The sequence below is a fragment of the Notechis scutatus genome, chromosome 9, assembly GCF_049901735.1.
Source record: "Notechis scutatus isolate UNSWTSFEM ecotype Mainland chromosome 9, rNotScu1.2, whole genome shotgun sequence".
NCBI classification, from domain to species: Eukaryota; Metazoa; Chordata; class Lepidosauria; order Squamata; family Elapidae; genus Notechis; species Notechis scutatus.
Genome location: NC_142017.1, coordinates 23,074,078 through 23,094,792, shown reverse-complemented (window position 1 = coordinate 23,094,792; position 20,715 = coordinate 23,074,078). Strand labels below are relative to the sequence as shown.

The following is a 20,715-nucleotide window of genomic DNA, read 5'->3' as shown; positions in this document are numbered from 1 at the left end:
GGCCTGCCCGGGGCTTCCGTGAAACGGGCAGAGGAGCCCTGGCCAAAGGCGGCGTTTCTCTGGCCTCACCGGATGCGCAGGATAGGGCGGATAATGCGGCCCAACATCTGACCTGTGTGACGACAAGGCTGTGGCGCACACCTGTTTGTGGCATTTACCTACCTGCAGGCGGCTAGCCTACCCATCAGAAGGCCAGAGCAGGCAGGCTTGCTTAGCCAGAGCTACTCAGAGTGGGCTGAGCTCCTTGTGGTCACATGGTCAACTGTTTGCCCTCTTCAGTCCCACTTGAGCCCTTCCATTAATCTTGGATGCTGCCCATCTGACTTATTCATTGGCATCTCTTCCAACTTCCCTCAATCTTGCCAAGCCTAATTGGTTTTCTCCTAGCCCATCGTCCATTCCTTGACATGCTTCAGCTTTTGCATGCTTTGTCCTCTCGTCTTGGAGAGCAGGCAGGGCATTTGACGGAGGACTGCTTGCAGATCCCACGTTCTTGGTAGTAGCTGCCGCAAAATAAATAATTTGGAAGCATCTTGTTATTGCCTTCCTTTTGGTCATTCTTAGTGCCCCATTTTCATAGCTGGCCTTTCAGAGCCAGAAAGATCATTGCTTTAGTCTGATCTTGGCTGCATTCAGATACTTCAATTTTTATTGAAACTTGGACAAAATATTTTATATAATTAAAACTGAATGTCTGAATAAAACATCCACGATTCTGCATAGGTTTTTCCCTAAGACTAATATCTTCTTCATTTTTCTACCGCATTCTCCATTCCTTCTTATTCAAGTTGTGTGCCATTTCCATCTCTTTCCCATAAACTTTCAGATAACTGAATATGCCTGTTGATATTTACCTCTACTTTTTAAATACTTTACGTTAATTTGACTTGTTCTACTTCCCATTTTTTACTTTCACAAGTCTTATTTCCTTTCTATTAACTAAATGGAAGTGGCTGCTTATCTCAAGTCTACAGTTTTTAGCTTCCTGACATCATCATCTCCTCCACTTCTGCCATTATTACACAGTAACATATTTATGGTATTGGAGACATGGGGGGAGCACCCATTTACGTTCTGCTGTCCTTCTCTTCTGACTGACCCTGTCTCTAAATTTGTTATAGTCAGCAGTTTTGTTATCTGCAAAGGTTTCCAGACGAGCAATCGAGGGATCGTGCTAATTAATGCTTTCCTGTTGAGCAGGTGCCAAACGGTACCTCTTTTCCTCCCTTTCCAGCAGAGTCACCTCCTCTTTCTAAAGATGGAAAAGATTTCAGAGCAGTCTTTCCAACTTTTAACTTTGCTTTTTTTGGCTCCTCAAGTGCTCTTCCTTTGGTTGTAAATTTCCATTTGATCTCTTTATTTCTCTCCTTGTCCATGTCTTTTTTTCTTTCTTGACCTTGAAGTCAGGCTGAGTTGTCCCTTCTTCTTGGTGTCCAGGGCTTTCCAGTTCTGACTTTCCTTGTCTGCCACAGGATTTATTCTGAAGACTCTTTTTGGAAGTTTGGGATTTCCCTCCTTTAAGGGACTTTCCCCCCACTTCCTCAGCTTTTCTTTCGTGTAAGGCAGGCGGAGGAAGCCTGCTCTTTTCATTGCTCTTCCCTTCGGACTCTTCCGTTCTTTTCCTGACTTGCTGACTCCTCTCCTCTCCATTTGCCTCCTCAGTGCCAGGCTGCCCCGGGTGAGGCCCTGACTGACTGGGCTGCCCTTTCCTTTCCGGATTCGCCCCCTGGGGCCCTTTTTTGTGGCCAGACCAGGAGGTTCTTAGGGGCCACAGAAGCTTTGGGGGCTCCAGTAAGAGCTGGGGGCAAATCCATCCTCCGGGTCTCTGGAGCCCTGCCTGAGCTGGAGGCCTCTCCCTGAGTCTGGATGGGTGCCTGCAAACTCCTGCCTCCCTGCTTGCAGGCCCTGGTTCTTCTTTCTTCGGTGCTGGGAAGAAATTCTCCTTCCAATCCCACATCTGCTTTTCTGAAATGGACACAAAAAGAGGAAAGCAGGCAGGGGGCCAGGCTGGACCTGGGGATCTGGTGGGGTCTCCTGGCTCCTCCCTTCTGAGCAGCTCCAGCTGGATGGGCAGGGGGCTCTCACCCTCCTTAAAGGGCATCTGATGGCCTGGGATTGGTCCTGCACCTGAACAGGTGGAGGTGAGGGCGGGATCCGGCCCTGCCTCCAAAGGAGCCAGGGTTAGGTGCCAATGCAGGCACCGCCTTTGCCCGTGCTGGGAGAGGGGCCAGGAGGGATCCCGGAGCAGACGCTCCGTGCTTGGCTAACATCCAGATGTGCCTCTTGCAGCTGGAGGACTGCGCCTTGCAAGTGCTGCCTTCCGGATACTACTTGGACCTGGAGCTTTCACTGCTGGAGCAGAAGGACGACCTGGAAGCCTTCTATGAAGACATCAGGTGAATCCCTGCTGGGGGGGTTTACCGCCTTTTGCACTGGAAAACTTCCCTCCTGTGCACTTCAGGCCACCGCATCTGGCGGTTCTAATCTGGAAGGAGAAGCACCTCTCAGCTTGACACCTCTCAATGTCAGAAGTTACACTCGATGTACGTGAGGCAAGCAGGCGCCATGTGCTTGCCGGTCCATGAGGAGGCTCAGTTCATCGTGCATGGTGCCCACACCTGCAGCTCCTTTTTCCTCCCTGGCCCCAGTTGCTGGCTGCAGGGGAAGGCCTAGCATTTGCTGGGCACCCTTCTATTTTTATTTGGGTGGTTTGTTGATCAGATTTTTAAACTGCCCAACTTCCTCACGGGGGGACTCTGGTTGTTGCACAAATAAAATATTCAAATACAAAAACAGGGTTTAAAAACTTAAGAAGAGGCAAGAATGAATTAAAAATCATGTTAAAAATGAATTAAAAGGAGGGAAGGGCGTTTCCATGTGCTAACCAGCCTTGCAGCTGTGTGCTCCCCTGGGCTCCAGGCTCTCCTTTCAAGAGAGGGGGGGGGGCTGCCTCACTTCTGGGGGGCAAGATATGCCCCCGGATGGGGGCAAATGGGCGATGGCCTGGACCCTCCGTCCGAATCCTTTGGCTGACGGGATCTGCAACAGGCCTTTCCTACCAGGCCAGGTGGGAGGTGCTGATGTGATGAGATGAAGCCTGTTCTGTAGGTAGCCCGTCCCCATACCACCTGGGCTTTATAGGTTACAACCAACACCTCGAATTGGACCCGGATGCAGACCGGCACCCACGCATTTCATGCAGCAGAGGAGTTGCATGCAATGTTTTCTGGACGCTGCCTTTCGTTGAAGCAGATGGCAGGCCCTGTGTGTGTGTGTGTGTGTGTGTGTTGGGGGGGGGTTTTCTTGGTCCTGACTGGTTTCCTTACTTGGTTTCCTCTTGTTGCAGCAAAGGGAGGCGGCCAATCCTGCTCCTGCGCACGCAGCTCTCAGTCCGAGTGCATGCCATCATCGGTGAGTCCCGCCTGGGCCTGGGTCGTGGAAGGGCTGCTCTGGAGGGCCAGTGGTTGCCCCACCTTTCAGTCACGTTGGTGATCTTGGTGGAAACGTGAACCCTGTGACAGTTGCTGTAGGAAAGACCGATCTCTGCCTTGGGATTAACGGGGAAGCAATTGGCAGACAATGGTGCAGGAAGAACTGGTATGAATCCAGGGTGAGGAATGGTGGCATGGGAGAATGGGAGGAAGAAACAACCTGGAGGGTGAGCGAGCAACAGGTCTGTACCACCGGGGGGATGTGGTGGGTGAGGGAGAAGCAGAGGTGGAGTAGAAAGCAGCAAGAAAGGCGGCGAAATGGAGCTCCCCTCCCTCCCTCCCTCCCTTCCCCGCTTGGGTTTGGATTCAGATTCCTTCATGGACAATCCAGGAGCACCAAAAAGGGGCCTCTTTGCCCCAGGCAGCCTGCTGCCCTTGGGTTGAGGTGGCCACCAGGGAAGGCATTGAGGAGACCAGGGAATCTGGTGGGCTGCTTGTTTCCTTCCAGGTTTCTGGTTTGGGAGCTTCCCTGGGTGGTCAATGGTGGGCGTCAGTCCACGAGGCAGACCAGGTGAAGAAGGTCAGGACTCCTTTTATTGTGAGCAGCCTTGTGCAAGTTTGTGCTCCCCGCTCCCTTTATGTGGAGGGGGTCTTCTCAAACTGGCTGCTTGGCCCAGCTGAAGCCCTGTTTATCTGGCCAGTGCTGGGGGTGGTTTTTCCTTGGGGCCGTTCCTTCTGCCCGCTGTAGAATGAGACAGAATGGTTTCTTAGCCCAGCAAGGGAGGTTTCAAGAGAAAGCCCCTTGTAAAGCGGAGCAGGTGCTGATCCTGAAGGATAGTATAAACACTTAGAGGATCTACCGGTCGCCTGCAGATGAGGCCCATCTCTGCGCTGGGGATGCGCTGGAGTCTGGGCTGGGGGGACGAGGGACCGGCTGAAGGGGGGCTCTGGGATTTGCCATCGTTGCCCCTGAGCAGGGGCTGAGCGCCACCCGGGGCTCCTCCCGGGACGGTGGCTCTTGTTTGAGGAACGGGTGTGGCCATCCTGCCCCTCTGCTCTGCCAGCGGTTAGTTCAAGGCCTGGTCACGGCCATCGGGCCTTTGAGCACCTGCAGCTGCGTTGGGAAGACGGGAGCCTTCCCTGGATTGTGTCCGTCTGTCCATCCGTCCGAGATGCCAGAGGCGCACCAGGGTCCCCTCCACGCCTGTTTTGGCCATGGGCCTGTTGGGAGCATCCCTGGGCTTAGAGCAGCCCCAGCAGTGTTGGGCCCCGAGGTCCCGCTGTGCTACCAGGTTTAGAGGCTGGATTGTGTGACGATGGTGGGCCGGCTGATGACTCAGGTGGGGCTTTTTTGCTTTTAAGTACGTATCGTTAGTCTGGGATTTCATCCATGAATGCCTGAGGAAAGGGAAACGGTCTTCCTGCTGCTTCGCACCCTGGTTTTGCCCTGCGGTTTCTGTCCCTGAGAAGGCGGGGTGGGGTCTTCAGACAAAGTGCAGCTGTCAGCAGAACCCCTTCCCTGCCGTGACCCTTGACCTTAGGGCTGGGGGCTCCCTCCCTCCCTCTCTTTCTCTGCTCTTCCCTCCTAAGTCAGCCTGTGCAGGCCTGGCCGCCTGCCCACCCCGCCCACACGCCAACTTTCTATTACTATTTTCTTTTTTTGGCAACACTTTATTGGGTTTTTCTGTTTATACATAATACTATTACTATTTGAACAATACTGTGCCAATATATATATATGCATTTATACATCCTATCCAATGTTTCAATACACACTACTTCCATACCCTCATAACTATTATATACATTATTTACTTACATTTTCTATTCTTATGTCTATTGTCAATCTTTCCCATATTGCATTGTATTCCATGTCAGCTTTCCCTTTTAGCTCCATAGTTAATGTATCCATTTCCGGGCACTTGAAGATTCGGGAGGGCTGGCGTTTATTCTCCCAGGACTGTGTTCATGCCAACTTTCCAAGGAAGATTCCTGGGGCTCAGGCGCAGAGTGGCAGAAATGCTGGGGGAGGGGCCAAGCCACCCAAGGGGACGTCCTGAGGTGACCCCACAGTGGGGAGGACTGGCTGAACCCGCGGGGTGGGGGAAGCACCAAGGCAGCAGCTGCTGCTGGCGAGACTCTCTCAGCGCTGGGCAGCTGTGGCTATTTTTAGCCTATTAGCTTCGGGATGCGCTATCTGGAGCCACCTTTGAAGAAGGAAGCGGACGTGAAACTAAATGAAGGAAGTGAATAGCAAAAAACGAGTCCCCTCCAAGGAAGGGGCTGCTGGAAGAGAGGAGAGAGGCATCGTGCGCTGCCCCTGCCGTCCAGAGGAGCCATTCCCAGCTCCGACTCTTGCCCTGCCCGGTCAGGGTCTTCTGTGGGCCCCTCCAGGTGGGGCCGCACTCTCGGTCTGCACCCTGGCCGGGCTGGTCCCAGAGGGCTGAAGGAGGCAGAGCGGCTGCTCCCTCTCTGGGAGCAGTTTCCCCACTCTGGGCTGTTTGTGGGTTTGGGACCCAAGGCACTGGGAAAAGGGGGCTGCAGGAAGAAGAAAAGTGGGGAGCCCCATGCAAATGTTGGGGTTCAATGGCAGCAAAATGCTGGGTTCTTTGTCTTCACACCTTGGCAGAAAGGGTCTTAGTTCATAAAAGCTTCTGCAATTCTGTGCGTGCGTGCGTGTCTGTGTAATTCCTTCTAGACAGTTTATGCTGCCCCTGCCCAGGCCTTCCCCATCACCCCCTTGAGCCAGCCGGACAGTCACCTGGAGAGCCACTCTGGAGGCCGGGGGGTGCTGGTGGGTGGTGGGGGTGTCTGGGTTGGGCTCCTCCTCGCTAGTCTTTTAATTTCTCAGCTTTGGGGTGGGGCTTGGGGGGGATCTGTGGCTATTTGGGGATCAGGGAAGGGGGGGGGCGCTGAGGATCAAAGGGCGGCACTATTGTCTGCCTTTGGGGCCTGCAGGGAGCAGCCCCCCCCAGGCCTTCTGGCTTCTGCCTGCCTGCCTTTCCTTCCTGCTTCCTGGAAGCCGCATTTCCGGTGAGGCAGCCCCCTTTTGCTGCACCAGCTCCTCCCGGGGAGGCCAAGCCAGGCTGGTGCTGCGAGAGCTGGAAGAGGAAGGGAGGCAGGCTGGGCCATTCTTCTTCGGGCAGGAGTCCCTCTGGGCCAGGGCTGGGCTCCACAGGCTGCCATCAGTTCACATGTGGAGTGCTGGCACTGCGCCAGGGAGTGGGAATCCACTGGGTGATCTCTCTTGGGGATCCTTCAGCTCTGGGCTCAGCTCTGCCATATCCATTCGGCCTGTGCTTTGGGGTCTGCCTCGGGGGAATGGAGCCAAGCTGTCCGTGGGCCCAGGGATCCCCAGAGTCCTGCAGAGCTGCCCCACCAGCGTTTTTTTGGGGAGGAGGTGATCCTTGAGGGTCTGCTGCCCCTCCTCTCCCCCCCCCCTCTCCTGCACCTGGGAAGGGTGTAGCGTCACCTGGGCTGCTGGGCTTGTGCAAAGCCAGGACTGGCAGGTGCTTTTCCTGCTCAAAGGGGAGAGCGCGCCTCCCTGGCCTGTGAGGCGCCAGAGGGTGGCAACCCAGGATTGTGAGGATCAAAGCTGGCCCAGCATGTCAGTTATGTACCAGCAACATAGTGGAAACACTCCTGCTGATCTCCTGCAGCCCAGTTTGGCTGCTGAGTTTCCGGGGGAGAAATGGTCCTGTGATTGCACCCATTTGGTGGCTGGAGGAGGCCAGCAGGAAAAAGGGAGTTCTAGCGTCTCCCCCCAACTCTGCCCAGAAGGGGCATCCGGTTGTTTCTGCTGAGTCACCTCCTGTTTGGGTTACTGCAACATGCTGGAGGTGGAGTTGCCCTTGGAGACCATCCTGAAGTTACAACTGGCCCAGTGGCAGCACCCCAATTCTGGCTCACCCCAGAAGCCTCTTGCGGCCTGAGCTGCACTGATTCCCAGTTCCCCCCGTCCCCCCAGACTGCCTCTCAAGGTGCCTTGGAAGCTCCACCCAGCAGGCTGTTTCTGGGACTGCCTCTCCCTGCCTGCCCTCCCGGGTGGGTGTGCTCCAGACCCCTCCCATAAGTGTTGCCCCCAAGGCCCTGCCTTCTTATGGCCAGCTCAGCCCTGTGGGGCAGCCTGCTGCTGAAGATTGAGGGACCCCCCCCCCCTCTTAGCCTTCCAGGAGCTAAGACCTGCCTCTTCCCACCCATATTGGGCCAGGAGAGGGTTGAGACGGGTGGGGGGGGGAGTTGCTTGGCCTGGCACCTGAGTGGGGAAGGGTTGGTTTTAACTTAGGTTTCAGGTGTTCCTGAGAGCAGTCTAGAGTCTTGTATGACATAGGCACGTTCTGTGATTTGTTGAAGAAGACTTAATAAGTAGGTTTTGTCTTCCACAAAGTCAAGGAATCAGACCTCGCTGGTTGGGATGCCAGGCCCAGGTGCCCCATCCAAGTCCTAGGGTTTGGGGGTCGGGAGGGGTTGCTTCAGAACGATGCCAGGAAGGTCAGCCAGGGCTCCTTCCAGCCTGGGGCGAGAGCAGCTGGGCCTGAGGGAAGCTTCCTCCCCTCCCACCGTAACAGCTTCCCGTAAGTGTTCCTGTTGCCCCCTAACTCTGCCCGCCCAGTCTCCCCACCTGGCAGTGCCCCCATCCCAAGTGCATAAGAGCCAACCTGGGCGGGGGGGGGATCCCGTACCTGTGGGGCTTCACCCGCGATCTCAGCATAACAGACCCCCCAGTCACTAGGGCACCCTCCTCCAGCTGCACTGAATGGCAGTGGCCGTGCCTGGGGTTACTAGATCTCCATGAAATTGGGGGTGCTTCACTGAAAGACTTTGCGCTTAGTGACGGACAATCTGGGCCCAACTGTGGTCGCAAGTTGAAGATTCCCTGTGCATCTTTGCCTTTTAAAGAGAAAATGGTGGCTTATCTTTGGGCAGAGCATTACCAGGTGTTCTGCTCAAGGAAGTAACCAAATCCCTCTTTAATGACCCCCTTGACTCAGGTGACCCCCATGGAGCAATAATGGGGCCCATCTATCCACCAGCTTTTTTTTTAAATAAAATTTTTTATTTTTATAACAACAACAAAAACAAATAAAACCTTTCTATTCATAAGTGTGTCAGTTGGGTACACATTTCTTTATGCACATAACACCATTATCATACATATTTTACTTATATATGTTTATAATCCTTCTAATCAGTATTTTATATCACATATCTACTTACTGTATTAGCCTTAACATTATATTTATTGACTTTCAATAATATATTTCATATTCATTTTCTTACTCTGTCTAACTCATTCAATTATCAACAATAGATATTATACTGTTGTTACATATTTCAATTTCTTACTCTTCTATCTAACCATTCATAAAATAAATTCCAAATTTTATAATAATCTTTTTCCTCTTGTTCTCTAATTGCCATTGTCAATCTACTCATTTCTGCACATTCCATTATTTTCTTAATTATTTCCTCATCCATCGGAATTTTCTCATTTTTCCAATTTTGTGGAAATACAATCCTGGCTGCTGTTAATACATTGATAATCAAGTAGGTTAACTCTTTGTTGTAACCCTCAGGCAAAATTCCCAATAAAAATGTCTCTGGTTTTAATTCTATAGGTTGTTTCATCATTTTCTCCAGCCACATATGTATTCTAGTCCAATACTTTTTAGCTTCTGTGCATGTCCACCACATATGGTAGTATGATCCTGGTAACTTCTGACATTTCTAACACTTCGCCGACTTACCTTTAAACATCTTGGCAATTCTTGTTGTGGATAAGTGCTACCTGTAAAACATCTTATACAAATTCTCTTTATAAGCTGTTGACATAGTTAATTTATAGTTTCTAGACCATAGTATCTGCCATTTATCCAAGTCCATATTCAAAGTTTTTCCCCCACGCAATCATTGATTCTTTAACTTGTTCTTCCTCTAATTTCACTCCTAGTAAGTAACCATATAATTTTTAATCAACTGTCAGTGCCTGTTAGGATTTTATCCAGTTCAGTCAATTCCTTATAAAACCCAGCCATCTTAATATCTTTTTCATACCTTGTATGTATTTGCAAATACGAATACCAATTCATTTTTATCCCTTGTAACTCTAATTCTTGCTTTGTTCTGAGTTCACCCTTTTCATTTAAAATTTCTTCATATCTAATAATGTGTTCCTTTTTAAAAATCTGTGGATATGTAAAAGCTTCTAATGTTGATAACCAGACTGATATTTTCATATAGTGATAATTTCTTATTTTTTCCTATACTGTTAATAAAGCATCCCTAATGTAGTGTCTCCTAAAATACCCATGTACCTTTCTTTATACCCTAAAAATGCATGCCAGCCCAATTGTAAATCATGCCCTTCTAGCGTTAATAATCTGGCATTTTTCAATAGAATCCATTCCTTCACCCACATCAATATTGTTGCCTGGTAATATAGTTCCCAATTGGGTAGTCCAAAAAACCCTCTCACCCTTGCGTCCTGCAGTAGTTTTATCTTGATTCTTGTCTTTTTCCCCTGCCAAATGAATGTCAGCATCATTTTATTTAAATCTTCAAAGTATTTTTTTTCAATCTTATTGGAATCGTCTGGAATAAGTGTAATATTTTTGGCAATGTGTTCATTTTAATTCTACCTATTCTACCTATTAAAGCTTTTTGCCTCTGTCTATGAATCTGGTACTTTATTTTTTGTCAGAACCTCATTCAATTCTTCCAACACTGTAATAGAGATTACTTCCTGTATTGTCTTATAGAATTCAGCTGGTAGCCCGTCTGGTCCGGGAGCTTTCCCAGTATTTTGTCTATTTATTGCTTCTGTCAGTTCCATCATTGTTGTTTTCTCATCTAGCATGGTCTTTATTTTATCAGGTATTCTCGGTAATTCTGCTTCTTGTAAATATTGCTGTACTTTGTTTTCTAATATTGCCTCTTGTTCATATAGTTTCTCATAGTACCTCTGTACTATTTTTTTTCTTCTCTTTATTTTCATAACATAACGTGCCATTTTCATCTATTAATTGTGGTGTTCTTTTTGATTCTTTTTCTTTCTTCAGTTTATATGCTAGCCATCTACCTGGTTTATTTGCGTTTTCAAAATAATTCTGTTTAGCCCCTCTAATCTTTTGCGCCAGTTCTTCTTTTTCCATTAGTCCAATTTTGTGTTTAATTATGTCCATTTGGTTTTTTTATATTTTTGTGCTGTGGATATTTTTGTAAATCCTCCAATTTCTTATGTTCTTGTTCTAGAATTTGTTGTGTTTGTCTCTTTTTAATGTTCCTTCTTCTTGTATAGGTTATAATCATACCTCTGATATATACTTTTATAGTGTCCCATATGTTTTGCAATGAAGTTTCTCCTACTTTATTTTCTTTAAAAAAGAAAACCAATTCTTTTTCCAGGTTATTAATACATTCTTTTTCTTTTAAAATTAAATTATTCAAAGTCCATCTTAGCCTTTTCTTTTGTCCCTTCCATTTAATCCTTATTGGGTTGTGATTGGCCCATATATTTGTATCAATATTTGCTTCCTGAATATTAGGTATTAAATCTGTTGACATCCAAATCATATCTGTTCTTGACCATGATAGATGTATATTTGAGTAAAATGTAAATTGTCTATTTTTGCTATTCAATTCTCTCCATGTATCTTTAATACTCAGCTCCTCCACCATCTTAAAAAAAGATTTGGGTAATATTTTTCTATTTTTCTTGTTTATTTTCTGTGTTTTATAGTCCAGTTCTGTATTTACAATTGCATTAAAGTCTCCAAAGATGCATATCTTATCATATTCCAGTTCAATTATTTTATTGTGTAACTTCTTATAAAATTGGTCTTGCTGATTATTGGGAGCATAAATTGCAATTAAAAGTACTTTTAAATTATTATCTTATTTCAACCATCAATATTCTTCCTTCTTCATCTGTATAAATTTGCTTAGCTTTAATTGTATTTCTAATGTATAAAACAACTCCTCTTTTACTTTGTTGTGCCAATGATGTAAATATATTCCCAATTCTAGGACAATTCAACAAATGTGCATGTTGTCTTCTAATATACACTTCTTGTAGGGAGATTATATCCATGTTTAATTTTCCTAATTTATGAAATATCTTTTTCCTTTTAATAGCCGAATTTAGTCCATTTATATTTATAGAAATCAATTTCTTTTCCTCTTCCATTATTTAAACTTTATAAGTAGGCTTTATTGCTCTTGTTGTTCTTTGTTCTCTTGGTTCTTTAGTTATCATTTGGCCACCTACTGCTCCCTCCTCCTGTCTCCTCTCCTCCCTTTGTTTCTTCTCCATGTCCATTTCTGCTCATATTTTGAGTTCCTCTTCTCTTGCTCTCTCATCTTCTGTTCCTCCTAAGTATTCATTGCAGAATAATTCTGCACTTTCCACCGAATCTATTCTGTGTCTTTGTTCTCGCCAGATGAATGTCAGACCTTCCGGAATCAACCATCTATAGTTTTTTTTATTTTATTAATATCTTAGTCAAAAAATTGGTATTCTCTTCTTAAATCTCTCACTTTCCTTGGTATTTGTTTCAAGGCTATAATGTTTTTTCCTTTGTACTTCAATAAGTCATCTCTTGCCTTCTGCAGTATCTCTGTGCTTATTGTTTTCTTGGTAAATCTCACATGTACTTCTCTGGGTAATTTATTTCTTATCACATATCTAGTGAATACTCGGTATATTTCATCCATTCCATCAATCATTTTTTCTTTAGTCATCTCCAATGGTTCTGCTAATATTTCTGTCATAATTTCTTTAAGATTTTATCCTTTTTCTTCCTCAATGTTCTGAAATCTTAAGTAGAAACCAGCCTTTTCCATCTCAGAATATTGAATCTTTCCCTTTTTCCTTTTCAACCATTGTCAATCTATTATCTATTTCTCCTACTTTCTTATCTGTTTTATCACCTCTTTCTTCCATCTTCTGTATTTTTTTCTCCATATATCATTAAGACCTGTTGTATATCTCCTTCCATCTTCTCCATCCTTTCCTCCAACTTTTCCATTCTATCATCTGTACGCTTCCCTTGGTCTTGTATTACTTGAAACATTGGTTTTATTTCTTGCATAGAAGTCTCCTTTTCTTTTATCTTTCTCCTGCCGAAATATCATTGTAATTGATCGTTGACCAGCTGGGCTCAGGGATGAGGAAGTAGGAATTGATAATCCAGTAGGAATTCTTTTACTCATATCAAATCAAATTATAATCCATTCACAAAAGCCCAAGGAAAAGTAAAAATAAATCTTCAGGTTCTTCTCTACCTTAATCCAATTTTATCCAAGAAAAAAGAGGAACAAACCCAAAAATAATGATATTATTAGTTATTAGATAGTTAGAGAATCCAATAACAGAGAAGGAGACTATAGATCCAATAGAAAAAAATGTAGTAAAAATATATGAAATTCAAAACATTAATCCACTTGTTTTAAAAAAAACAATATCCAATTGTTAATCCACTTGTTAGGGGGGAAAAAGGGGGGGGGGAAGAGTAGAGAAAAAGAAAACCAACATTCCAAAATTAATCCACAATGAGAAACTGGGCCAAAAAATAAAACAAGCCCAAAGAAGAGGAAAATAAAGGAAAAAATAAATCCAACACACGCTCCAGCAGAAATAAAAATAAGCACCAAACAAAAAGAAAAAAAGAAAAGATACTAGCTGTAATTTATAAATCCATGTCACTAAGTGAACCAGAATCTCAGTGTAACGTTCAATCAGTTCAGAAAGCCAAACACCAAAGCATATATATTAACCAAAGTTACAGTGTTCTTTCTTTTTCTTTATCTCATTCAACTTTCAAATTGTGTACCAGCTTTATAAGAGCAGCGCCTGTTTTCAGTGCTGGCTTGTTATCTTTCTCCACTTCTATGTAGTCAAAATAGCTCAATCTTTAAAGTCTATTGTTTTTTCCCCTGTGACCTCTAGATGGCAGTATTGCTTAGCTGTCATCTTAGTTACAGGGTATCTACTGAAAGTGAAGAAAAGCCAAAGGAAAAAAAAGTACTTCAGAAATTTTAAACTAAATAACAAAAAAAAGTTCAATTTCTTCTTGATTTTAAGTTCAGTCCAGTCCAGCTATTCAAAGCAAAGAAGCAAACAAAGTATTCCTTTTTTTGTGTTAAAAATAAAGAGTCCAAATAAAGTTGACAGTACTCGCCGTTTGCTGCTGCCTTAATTTTCCTGTTTTCTTTCTTTCTTTAATAAATCTTTCACTTGGTGTACTCCTCTACCTTTTTTTTTTTTTTTTTAAGTAGGAATTTCTCACCCAGACTGACACACTTTCTTCTTTCTGTTCTTCTTCTGTTCAGAGGCCGGCACAGCTTCTTAGCGGCTCAAGATTAATGGCTGCTTCCCACCACTGCCGGATTGTAGGAACTTTCCGGGATCAACCAGGGACTTTGCGACATCCCTGGGATCAACCGGATGCGCTCCTTTCACTCACCGTCTCTCCAGGACGGTGGGGGTCCACTGCGGGGGTATCGGCGTTTTCCTCAGAGCTCTTGAGACAAGCGTCTTTCCACTGCCCTCCCCTGTCCACTAGCCTTGAAGGACGAAGCTTCCAAATCATCCACGTGCAGACAATTAAACTTGGATCTTAGCTGGCTTGTCTTGGGGTAGAACCCATGGGACCCCAATTCTCTAGAACGGCCGAATGCATCCTCCATTCAAAATCCAGGAAAGAAATGCTTAGACTCCATTAATCAGAGAAAAGGTATCTTTTACTGGAAGTCAAGTGGTAGCAACAAAAGAATTCTGAATCTGAGAAAATGGGCGCGTAAATCACATATACCAAGTGATGGCAACGTTCCTCCCCACAATAGTTTAATTTGTCCACCAAATAAAAAGTTGGGTCATGTGGGATCATGTGGGCATCTCCAGGTGGTGATGAGGCCTCTGTTGACCTTGACATATTTTGATAAAGAGTTGCAGCTGCGCATAGCATAGGGTAGAAGCCTAACCATGTCCCCCCTCCTCCCCCCATTACTTATGACAGCCGAAAGATGCAAAGCAAAGGAAGAAAATCTTGAAGGCTGACAGCATCAGAGGGAATTGTGCTGGTTGTGCCTTGGCTAACTTAAATCAACGCTATTTTTTGCTCCCTGGTCCCCTGGTATTTTCAAGGGGCAGCCCTGCAGAAACTGGCCGGAGACAAGCTGGCTCTCTGGTCAGGGAAATGCTGGATTAGCCGTTGCCTCTTCAGAGGAAGGCACCCCCTGATCAAAGGAAGCCAGCTTGTCTTCAGCTGATTTCTGCAGCATCCGCCCTTCTAGCCCCCCTGGCCAGGGACCCCTTCGACTGCGGCATGGGCTCCCTGAGGCGTTGGTGGGGTGCACGTGGGAGGAGTCCAGAGCCTGACCTGTTTCTCTCCCCCAGAGAAGCTGTACTGTTCCAAGGGCCCGGAGCTGAGGCGTTCCCTCTTCTCCCTCAAGCAGCTTTTCCAGGTGAGGCCCTGCCAGCGTCCCTGCTCCTCTCCCAGAGCCCGGCCGGGGCCTTGGCCAAGGAACAGGGCAGCCCAGCCCAAGGGAGGGGAGCTTCCGGGGGCCTCGGGGGGGTCTTTCAGGCTCTGCCTTTGGGCTGCAGGAGGACAAGGACCTGGTGCCGGAGTTTGTGAACTCCGAAGGGCTGACGTGCCTCGTCTCGGTGGGAGCCGAAGCCGACCAGAACTACCAGAACTACATCTTGCGGGGTAAGGCGCCTGCCTGGGTAGCTGAAGCGGCCCAGCGGGTGGCCAGGCCAGGGAGTGCTCCCCTCGCCCCTCTTTCCACCTCCCTGCCTCCCACCGAGGGAGGATCTGGGCTAAATTGGGGGAAGGGGGCCAGAAGCCCCTGGGAGGGAGGAGGGGCCATCCCTGCGGTTCTCTCCCACCAATGTTGCCCCCTGGTGGAGAACTGAGTAAACAACCAGCCACTTGAGTGGGGGAGGGGAGGGCCTCTGCCTTTTCTGCCTCTGCTCTGAGAAAGGCGGCTGGCTGGGCAGCTTTCAGTGGGTCCAGGGCATTGGCCCCGCCCCTTTTATGGGTGCAGCAACAAAGCACAGGAGACCCAAGGTAGACTTTGGGTGCCTGGTGGAGGAAGGGGGGGGGCTGTCCATCCATTACCCCTCCCCCCCACCCCACCCCCGTCCCCAAGTGTGGGAAGTGCCACCTTCTCCCAGGGACTCTCCTGCGCTTCTCTGCAGGCATCCGCGTGGCTTCCTTGATCACCACCCCCCCGCCAAACTCTCTGTGCCGGTGAGGGCAGAAGCCGGGGCTGCCCTCCGTGGCCAGTGAGGGGCCAAGGCCCAGGGGACCCTCTGCCTCCCAGGCCCTGCGGTTTTCACCTTTGCTTTGGAAATTAGCCCTTTTTTCACCTGGATGCGCCCGTCCGTCTGGGGGGGGGCTTTCCACAGGAGGGTTTTGGCTGCATGTTCTGCAGAAGTGCCCCCCCCCCCAGGCAGTGCCCAGGAGTTGAGCAGCCTGGTCCACCCCCTCCTGCCCTGGTGCCCTCAGTGCCGCTGGGGCTCCCACGGGATGGCTCTTCTCCCTGCCTTGCAGCTCTCAGCCAGATCATGCTGTTCGTGGACGGGATGATGGGGGTGATCCAGCACCCAGAGACCCTGCAGTGGCTCTACGCCCTGACGGGCAGCCTGGTGAGGGAAGGTCCCCTCTGCCGGCAGAGGGCGTTCGGGTTTTCCTTGCTTACTCCTGGCTTCAGACCCTTCGCTCGGGATCTCCTCTGGCGATCCCCTCCCCAGCAGCCCTGGGAGGAGATCTGGCCGGCTCAGCTCATCCTTCCTGCGGTCTGAGCAGCTGGAGATTGCGCTCCTGTGCTTCTCTAGGGTGGCCAGACCCTCCAGTCGGCACGTCCAAGGGCATTGTCCTGGGAGCAAGGCCACCTCCGGCACGCCTCGCCTCCGCCAAGGGCATCCCTGGACTGGGTGGTCCTCGGGATCAATTCAGACCTTGGGCCTTCAGAGCCTCCAGGCAGAATCCCAGCGGGGGAGGGATCAGAGGCGTGAGCTCAAGGAAGACCCCAGAAGCCATCAGCTGCTGGAAGCGCTGGACATGTATCCCTCCTGCGCAGCCCACGCTTGAAGGGGCCCATCTCTACACCCCTCGTTGCCTTTGCCGGAGAAGGCCGGCTCACGCAGCTCCCTTCACCTTCCTCTAGTACCGCCTCGTGGTGAAGACGGCCCTGAAGCTGCTCCTGGTCTTTGTGGAGTTCACCGAGTCCAATGCCCAGCTGCTGATCCAGGCTGTGGGTGCTGTAGAGCAGGTCAGAGGTGAGCGCAGAGCCTGGCGCCTCCTGGTTTCTCCTTGGAAAGTGCCACCTTCCAGTCTCATCAAGCAAACCACTTTGGGTGGCCCCCAAGGGCCGCGAGGGGCAGGCCGCCTCTCTGGGGGGGGGAGGAAGAAGAGGGGCCCCGGCATGTCTCTTGCAACGGAAGGCCTTCTGCCCACGTGGCGATGCTAAGAGGGATCTTCAGGCAGCCCCTCCTCCTCCCTTCCTGACTTCCTGCCTTTCAGGTGGGCTTCCGTGGTCTCGCCTTGTGGCCATCCTGGAGCAGAAGAGCGGGGCTGACACGGAGCTCCAGGTGTTTGCAATGACACTCATCAACAAGGTGAGGGCGGGCAGGGCGGGCAGGTGGCACTTCCCGGGGTGGGTGGCTGGGGCCAGCTAATGGTTGTGTCCTGTTGGGGCTTGCAGACCTTGGCTGCCCTCCCTGACCAGGACTCCTTCTACGACGTGACAGATTGTCTGGAGCAGCAGGGCATGGAGCGACTCGTCCAGGCCCACCTGGCCAGCAAGGGCACCGACGCAGACCTGAGGCAGCAACTTGCCCTCTACGAGGTGAGGACCCACGGAGGGAGGCCACCCCGCTGCCTGCCTGTGCCTGCTTGCTGGCTGACCGCCTCTCTGATTCGCAGAATGCCCTGAAGGAGGAGGACGGGGCAGAAGAGCCTCTGCTGGGCCCCCGGGCCAAGGAGCGGCGCAGAGGGGACGAGGGCCGGCAGGGCGCCCGGCACTCCTTGGCCCAGGAGGAGGACCGAGGTGCCCTTCCCAGCCCTCCGCAGATGCCGGGCCTGGAGGAGGAGAGCCGTGAGCAGCCGTGAGTTGGGCGTGGGGCATGGATGGGGGCCCCACATGTCCCCCCAAGGCTGCCATGCTGGCCAGTGGAAGCCTTAATCGAGCTCTCCTCGGGGGCCCAGAAAGCCCCCCGTGCAAGTGGCTGATCAGCTGCAGCTCTTCCCCCGTCTCCCTTGCAGGCCCAGCTCGACGGGCTCGTACAGCAGCACCTCCTGCATGCAGCTCTCTGCGCCGCTGGGCCCTGGGGAAGGAGAGCAGCTGGCTGGCCTGGGCGAGAGGAGCGTTTTCAAGTAGGTCCCGGCTGGGCGGCCAAGCGGACTGTGGGGGACGGGGGCAGCTTGCAGGCGTGGGAGGTTTGCCCAGAGCCGCCTTCCTGGGGTTTTCCTGGGCAGGGACCCGTCTCTGCCGTTAGTCCCGAGGTCTCCCTTGCCAGCAGGTGGAAGGTTCGGGTGCCTCTCTCTCTCTCGGTGGGGGGGACACACACAGGGAGCCCTTCTCCCTAGGCTCACTCTTCTCAAGCAGACGGTGCCGTGGCAGCCTTGGCCCCCAGCTGCAGGTTGGGGCCACAGCCCGGGCGGGAGGGGAAGAGGCTCAGCTGCTGCAGCTGGCAGAACGTGGCGCCTGGTGACTAATCCGATGAGGCCCCCAGGGCCCCCCCCAGGGCCCTCCTGCTACTTGGGGAAGGAGAGGGTTGTCTGTCTCTCCCCCACCAGACAGGGGCCAAGGCTCCGAGGGTTGGGGAGGATGGCGTGTGATGCACAGGGGCAGCTCCCTCCTTCCCGGGCCCCCTGCAGCGTCTTTCGGGCTGCCTCCTCTCCTCCGGGCCAGCGTGCACCGGCGGGCTGATTCCCCAGGCCCTGCAAGGGGGTTGAGAAGCAGGTGGGGTTGCGTGTGTGTCTGTTCTCTTTCTAGCTGCTCTGAGCTTCTCTCAGCTCTCTTGCGCTCTCCAGCACCTGCCCGGCTTAAATGCTATTTCCTCTTCCAGACTTCGCGAAACGGCCTCTGCTTGGTAAGTGACGGCCTGGGTGTGGTGTGCAGTGGTGTAAGTCAGTGAGGGGCTTGTTGCGTGTCATGGCTGCCTCTGCTTGGTAAGCGACAGCCTGGGTGTGGCAGGCGGGTGGGCAGCGTTGAGCTGCCCTCCCTGCCAGCAGGGCCGTTTCCTGGGCAAGAAGTTCCCTGGTTGGACTTTGGGGGTGCTTGTCGCTCCGCTGCCCTCTCCAGCTGCCAGGAGCCCGAGGCAGCCGCTTGGCTGAGCTGGCGTCCTGGGGCCACCCGCTTCCACCCCGCAGAATCAGGTGGGAAGAGCGTATCCCATCCGTTCCACAAGGGGGCGCCCTGCTGTGTCCGGGGAGGCCTCCATCCCTACTTTGGGTTCCCTTGGTTGCAGAATCCAAGCGGTGGCTACCTTGGCCAGATGGCCAGGGGGAGCACGGCTCCTTCCAGAAAGCGCCCCCAGCCCCACCCCTGCTGCATGTCCCCCTTGCCTCGGGGGCTGGCTTGGCCGAGCTTGTGGCACAGTGCGGAGGAGGGCCCACTGGCACTAATTCCCTTTTTCTCCCAGGCGAGAGGAAGCCCCCCCGGTATGTGGGGACAAGCCCATTCTGAGGCACTTTGAGTAAGTACGGCGTGGCCTGTGGTCAGGCGGAGGGCCTGGATGGAGCTGCTGAGCCAGCGGCTCCTGTCCCCCCCGCTGGTCCTGGGCCCCAGGAGAGGGGCTTGCTTGGATCCATTCCCAGGTCACATGTTGTTAACGTTGCCCCTTGGGTGTCGCTGAAAGGCCCCCTGGGAGCCCTGGGCAGTTTCTGCCACTTGGTTTGCCTAGGGACCAGGCTTCCTTCCAGGGGCCAGCAAGAGCTTTAAGCCAAAACCATTGGGGCCCGGTGGCCATTCCTTGCCCAGGGACTGGTGCGGAGGGCAGTGCACACAGGTCGCTGACCTGATAAGACCCAGACGGGTATAAAATGGAAAGCTTTGGTCCGTTGCATTTTGTTTGAGAGCAGTCCTTGTTACAAAGCCATCGGGGCCAGGCTGGTGCATCATGCTCCTCTCCTCCTTTCCTCCTGCACATGGCCTGCGCATGGATCATGTGTCCAGCATCTTCCCTCCCGATTCAAATCCTGCCTGCCTGCAAACAGCTGTCTGGTAAATGCCCCTTGGGAAACTCTTCATTTAAAAAACACCTGAAAAATAGGCCCTTAATAAACTAGGATTGAAACTCGTTTCTAAAGTGAAAGCCAGCAGTCAGGAGGCCGCTTTTCTTGCGGCCTTTTCATGAATCTCAGTTCAAGAGAACAACCGGGAGTATTTCGCTTGGCTGCCCTCAGCTTCCCAGAGCTTGACCAAGCCCCCTTCCTTCCCATGGCCACCGGTGGTTTAGCCTCTACGTCAATCTCAGGGGATCCTTTTTCTGTATTTCAGGGAAGTTGGGAACCCCTGGCTGAAATAAATCCCCTGCCCCGAAGTGGTTTTTTCAAGTTCACGTAGTGGTGTGCTGATATTAAGGACGCCTGGCGTTGTGCACAGAGCAAGCGGGGGGCTGGAAGGAGAGGCCACTGTGGTGCTACCCCTGGCAGAGTCATCGGAGGAGGGAGGGAGGGGGTGAGGCCCAGCATGGCCCGACAGGGCTTCTGCCGCAGGTGCGTGTCCTAGCTTATCTCGGGGGAGGGAGGCAGCCTGGATCTCACCTTTCAGTTGGTCTGGGGGATCTGAGGCTCCTAGATTTGGATCCCGACTCCCAGCTGAATTAGCGGCCGTTATTCTGGTGCAAAGCTTGGAGGAGATGATTTGGCTGGCACAGCAGCAGGTGCCTTCAGAACCAGAGCACAAAAAGGAGAGCGCGTCTGGGGGAACACGTGTGTGCCCTTGCATGCACACAGCCGTGGCCCCCGCCCCCAGTCCAGGAATCCAGGCCACGGGTGGCGTGTGGTGGGCGGGGCTGAGTGACGGGCATGGCTCCATGCGAAGGGCCCGGCCAGGTTTGTCGGGCCTGGAGGCCAGTCTGAGGGGACCAGGACAGGTGCAGGTCAGAAGCGGCTCCTGCCCAAACGCTGGACCTCGGGAGGCGTCCGATCTCCCTTTCTCTGCTTCAGGCAGAGGCTGCACTCTGGAGGAGGGCAACCCTGTCAATCCCCCGAGGGAAGAGCGAGAAAAGTTTAATGATGTGAACAGGATTGTGGGTCTCTCTTGCACTCTCGGT

The 20,715-nt window shown here is 51.1% G+C and overlaps 1 protein-coding gene across 1 annotated transcript in view; it reads left to right on the top strand.

Moving 5' to 3' along the window:
• Positions 1 to 20,715, top strand: part of FHOD1 (formin homology 2 domain containing 1) — a 33,841-nt gene that overhangs the window by 1,974 nt on the left and 11,152 nt on the right. Inside the window, 12 exon segments of the mRNA XM_087971874.1 lie at positions 2,290 to 2,396; positions 3,347 to 3,411; positions 14,827 to 14,894; positions 15,034 to 15,139; positions 15,986 to 16,080; positions 16,602 to 16,713; positions 16,958 to 17,052; positions 17,139 to 17,282; positions 17,360 to 17,541; positions 17,699 to 17,809; positions 18,505 to 18,528; positions 19,081 to 19,134. Of these exon segments, the coding sequence (XP_087828000.1) occupies positions 2,290 to 2,396; positions 3,347 to 3,411; positions 14,827 to 14,894; positions 15,034 to 15,139; positions 15,986 to 16,080; positions 16,602 to 16,713; positions 16,958 to 17,052; positions 17,139 to 17,282; positions 17,360 to 17,541; positions 17,699 to 17,809; positions 18,505 to 18,528; positions 19,081 to 19,134 (1,163 nt within the window).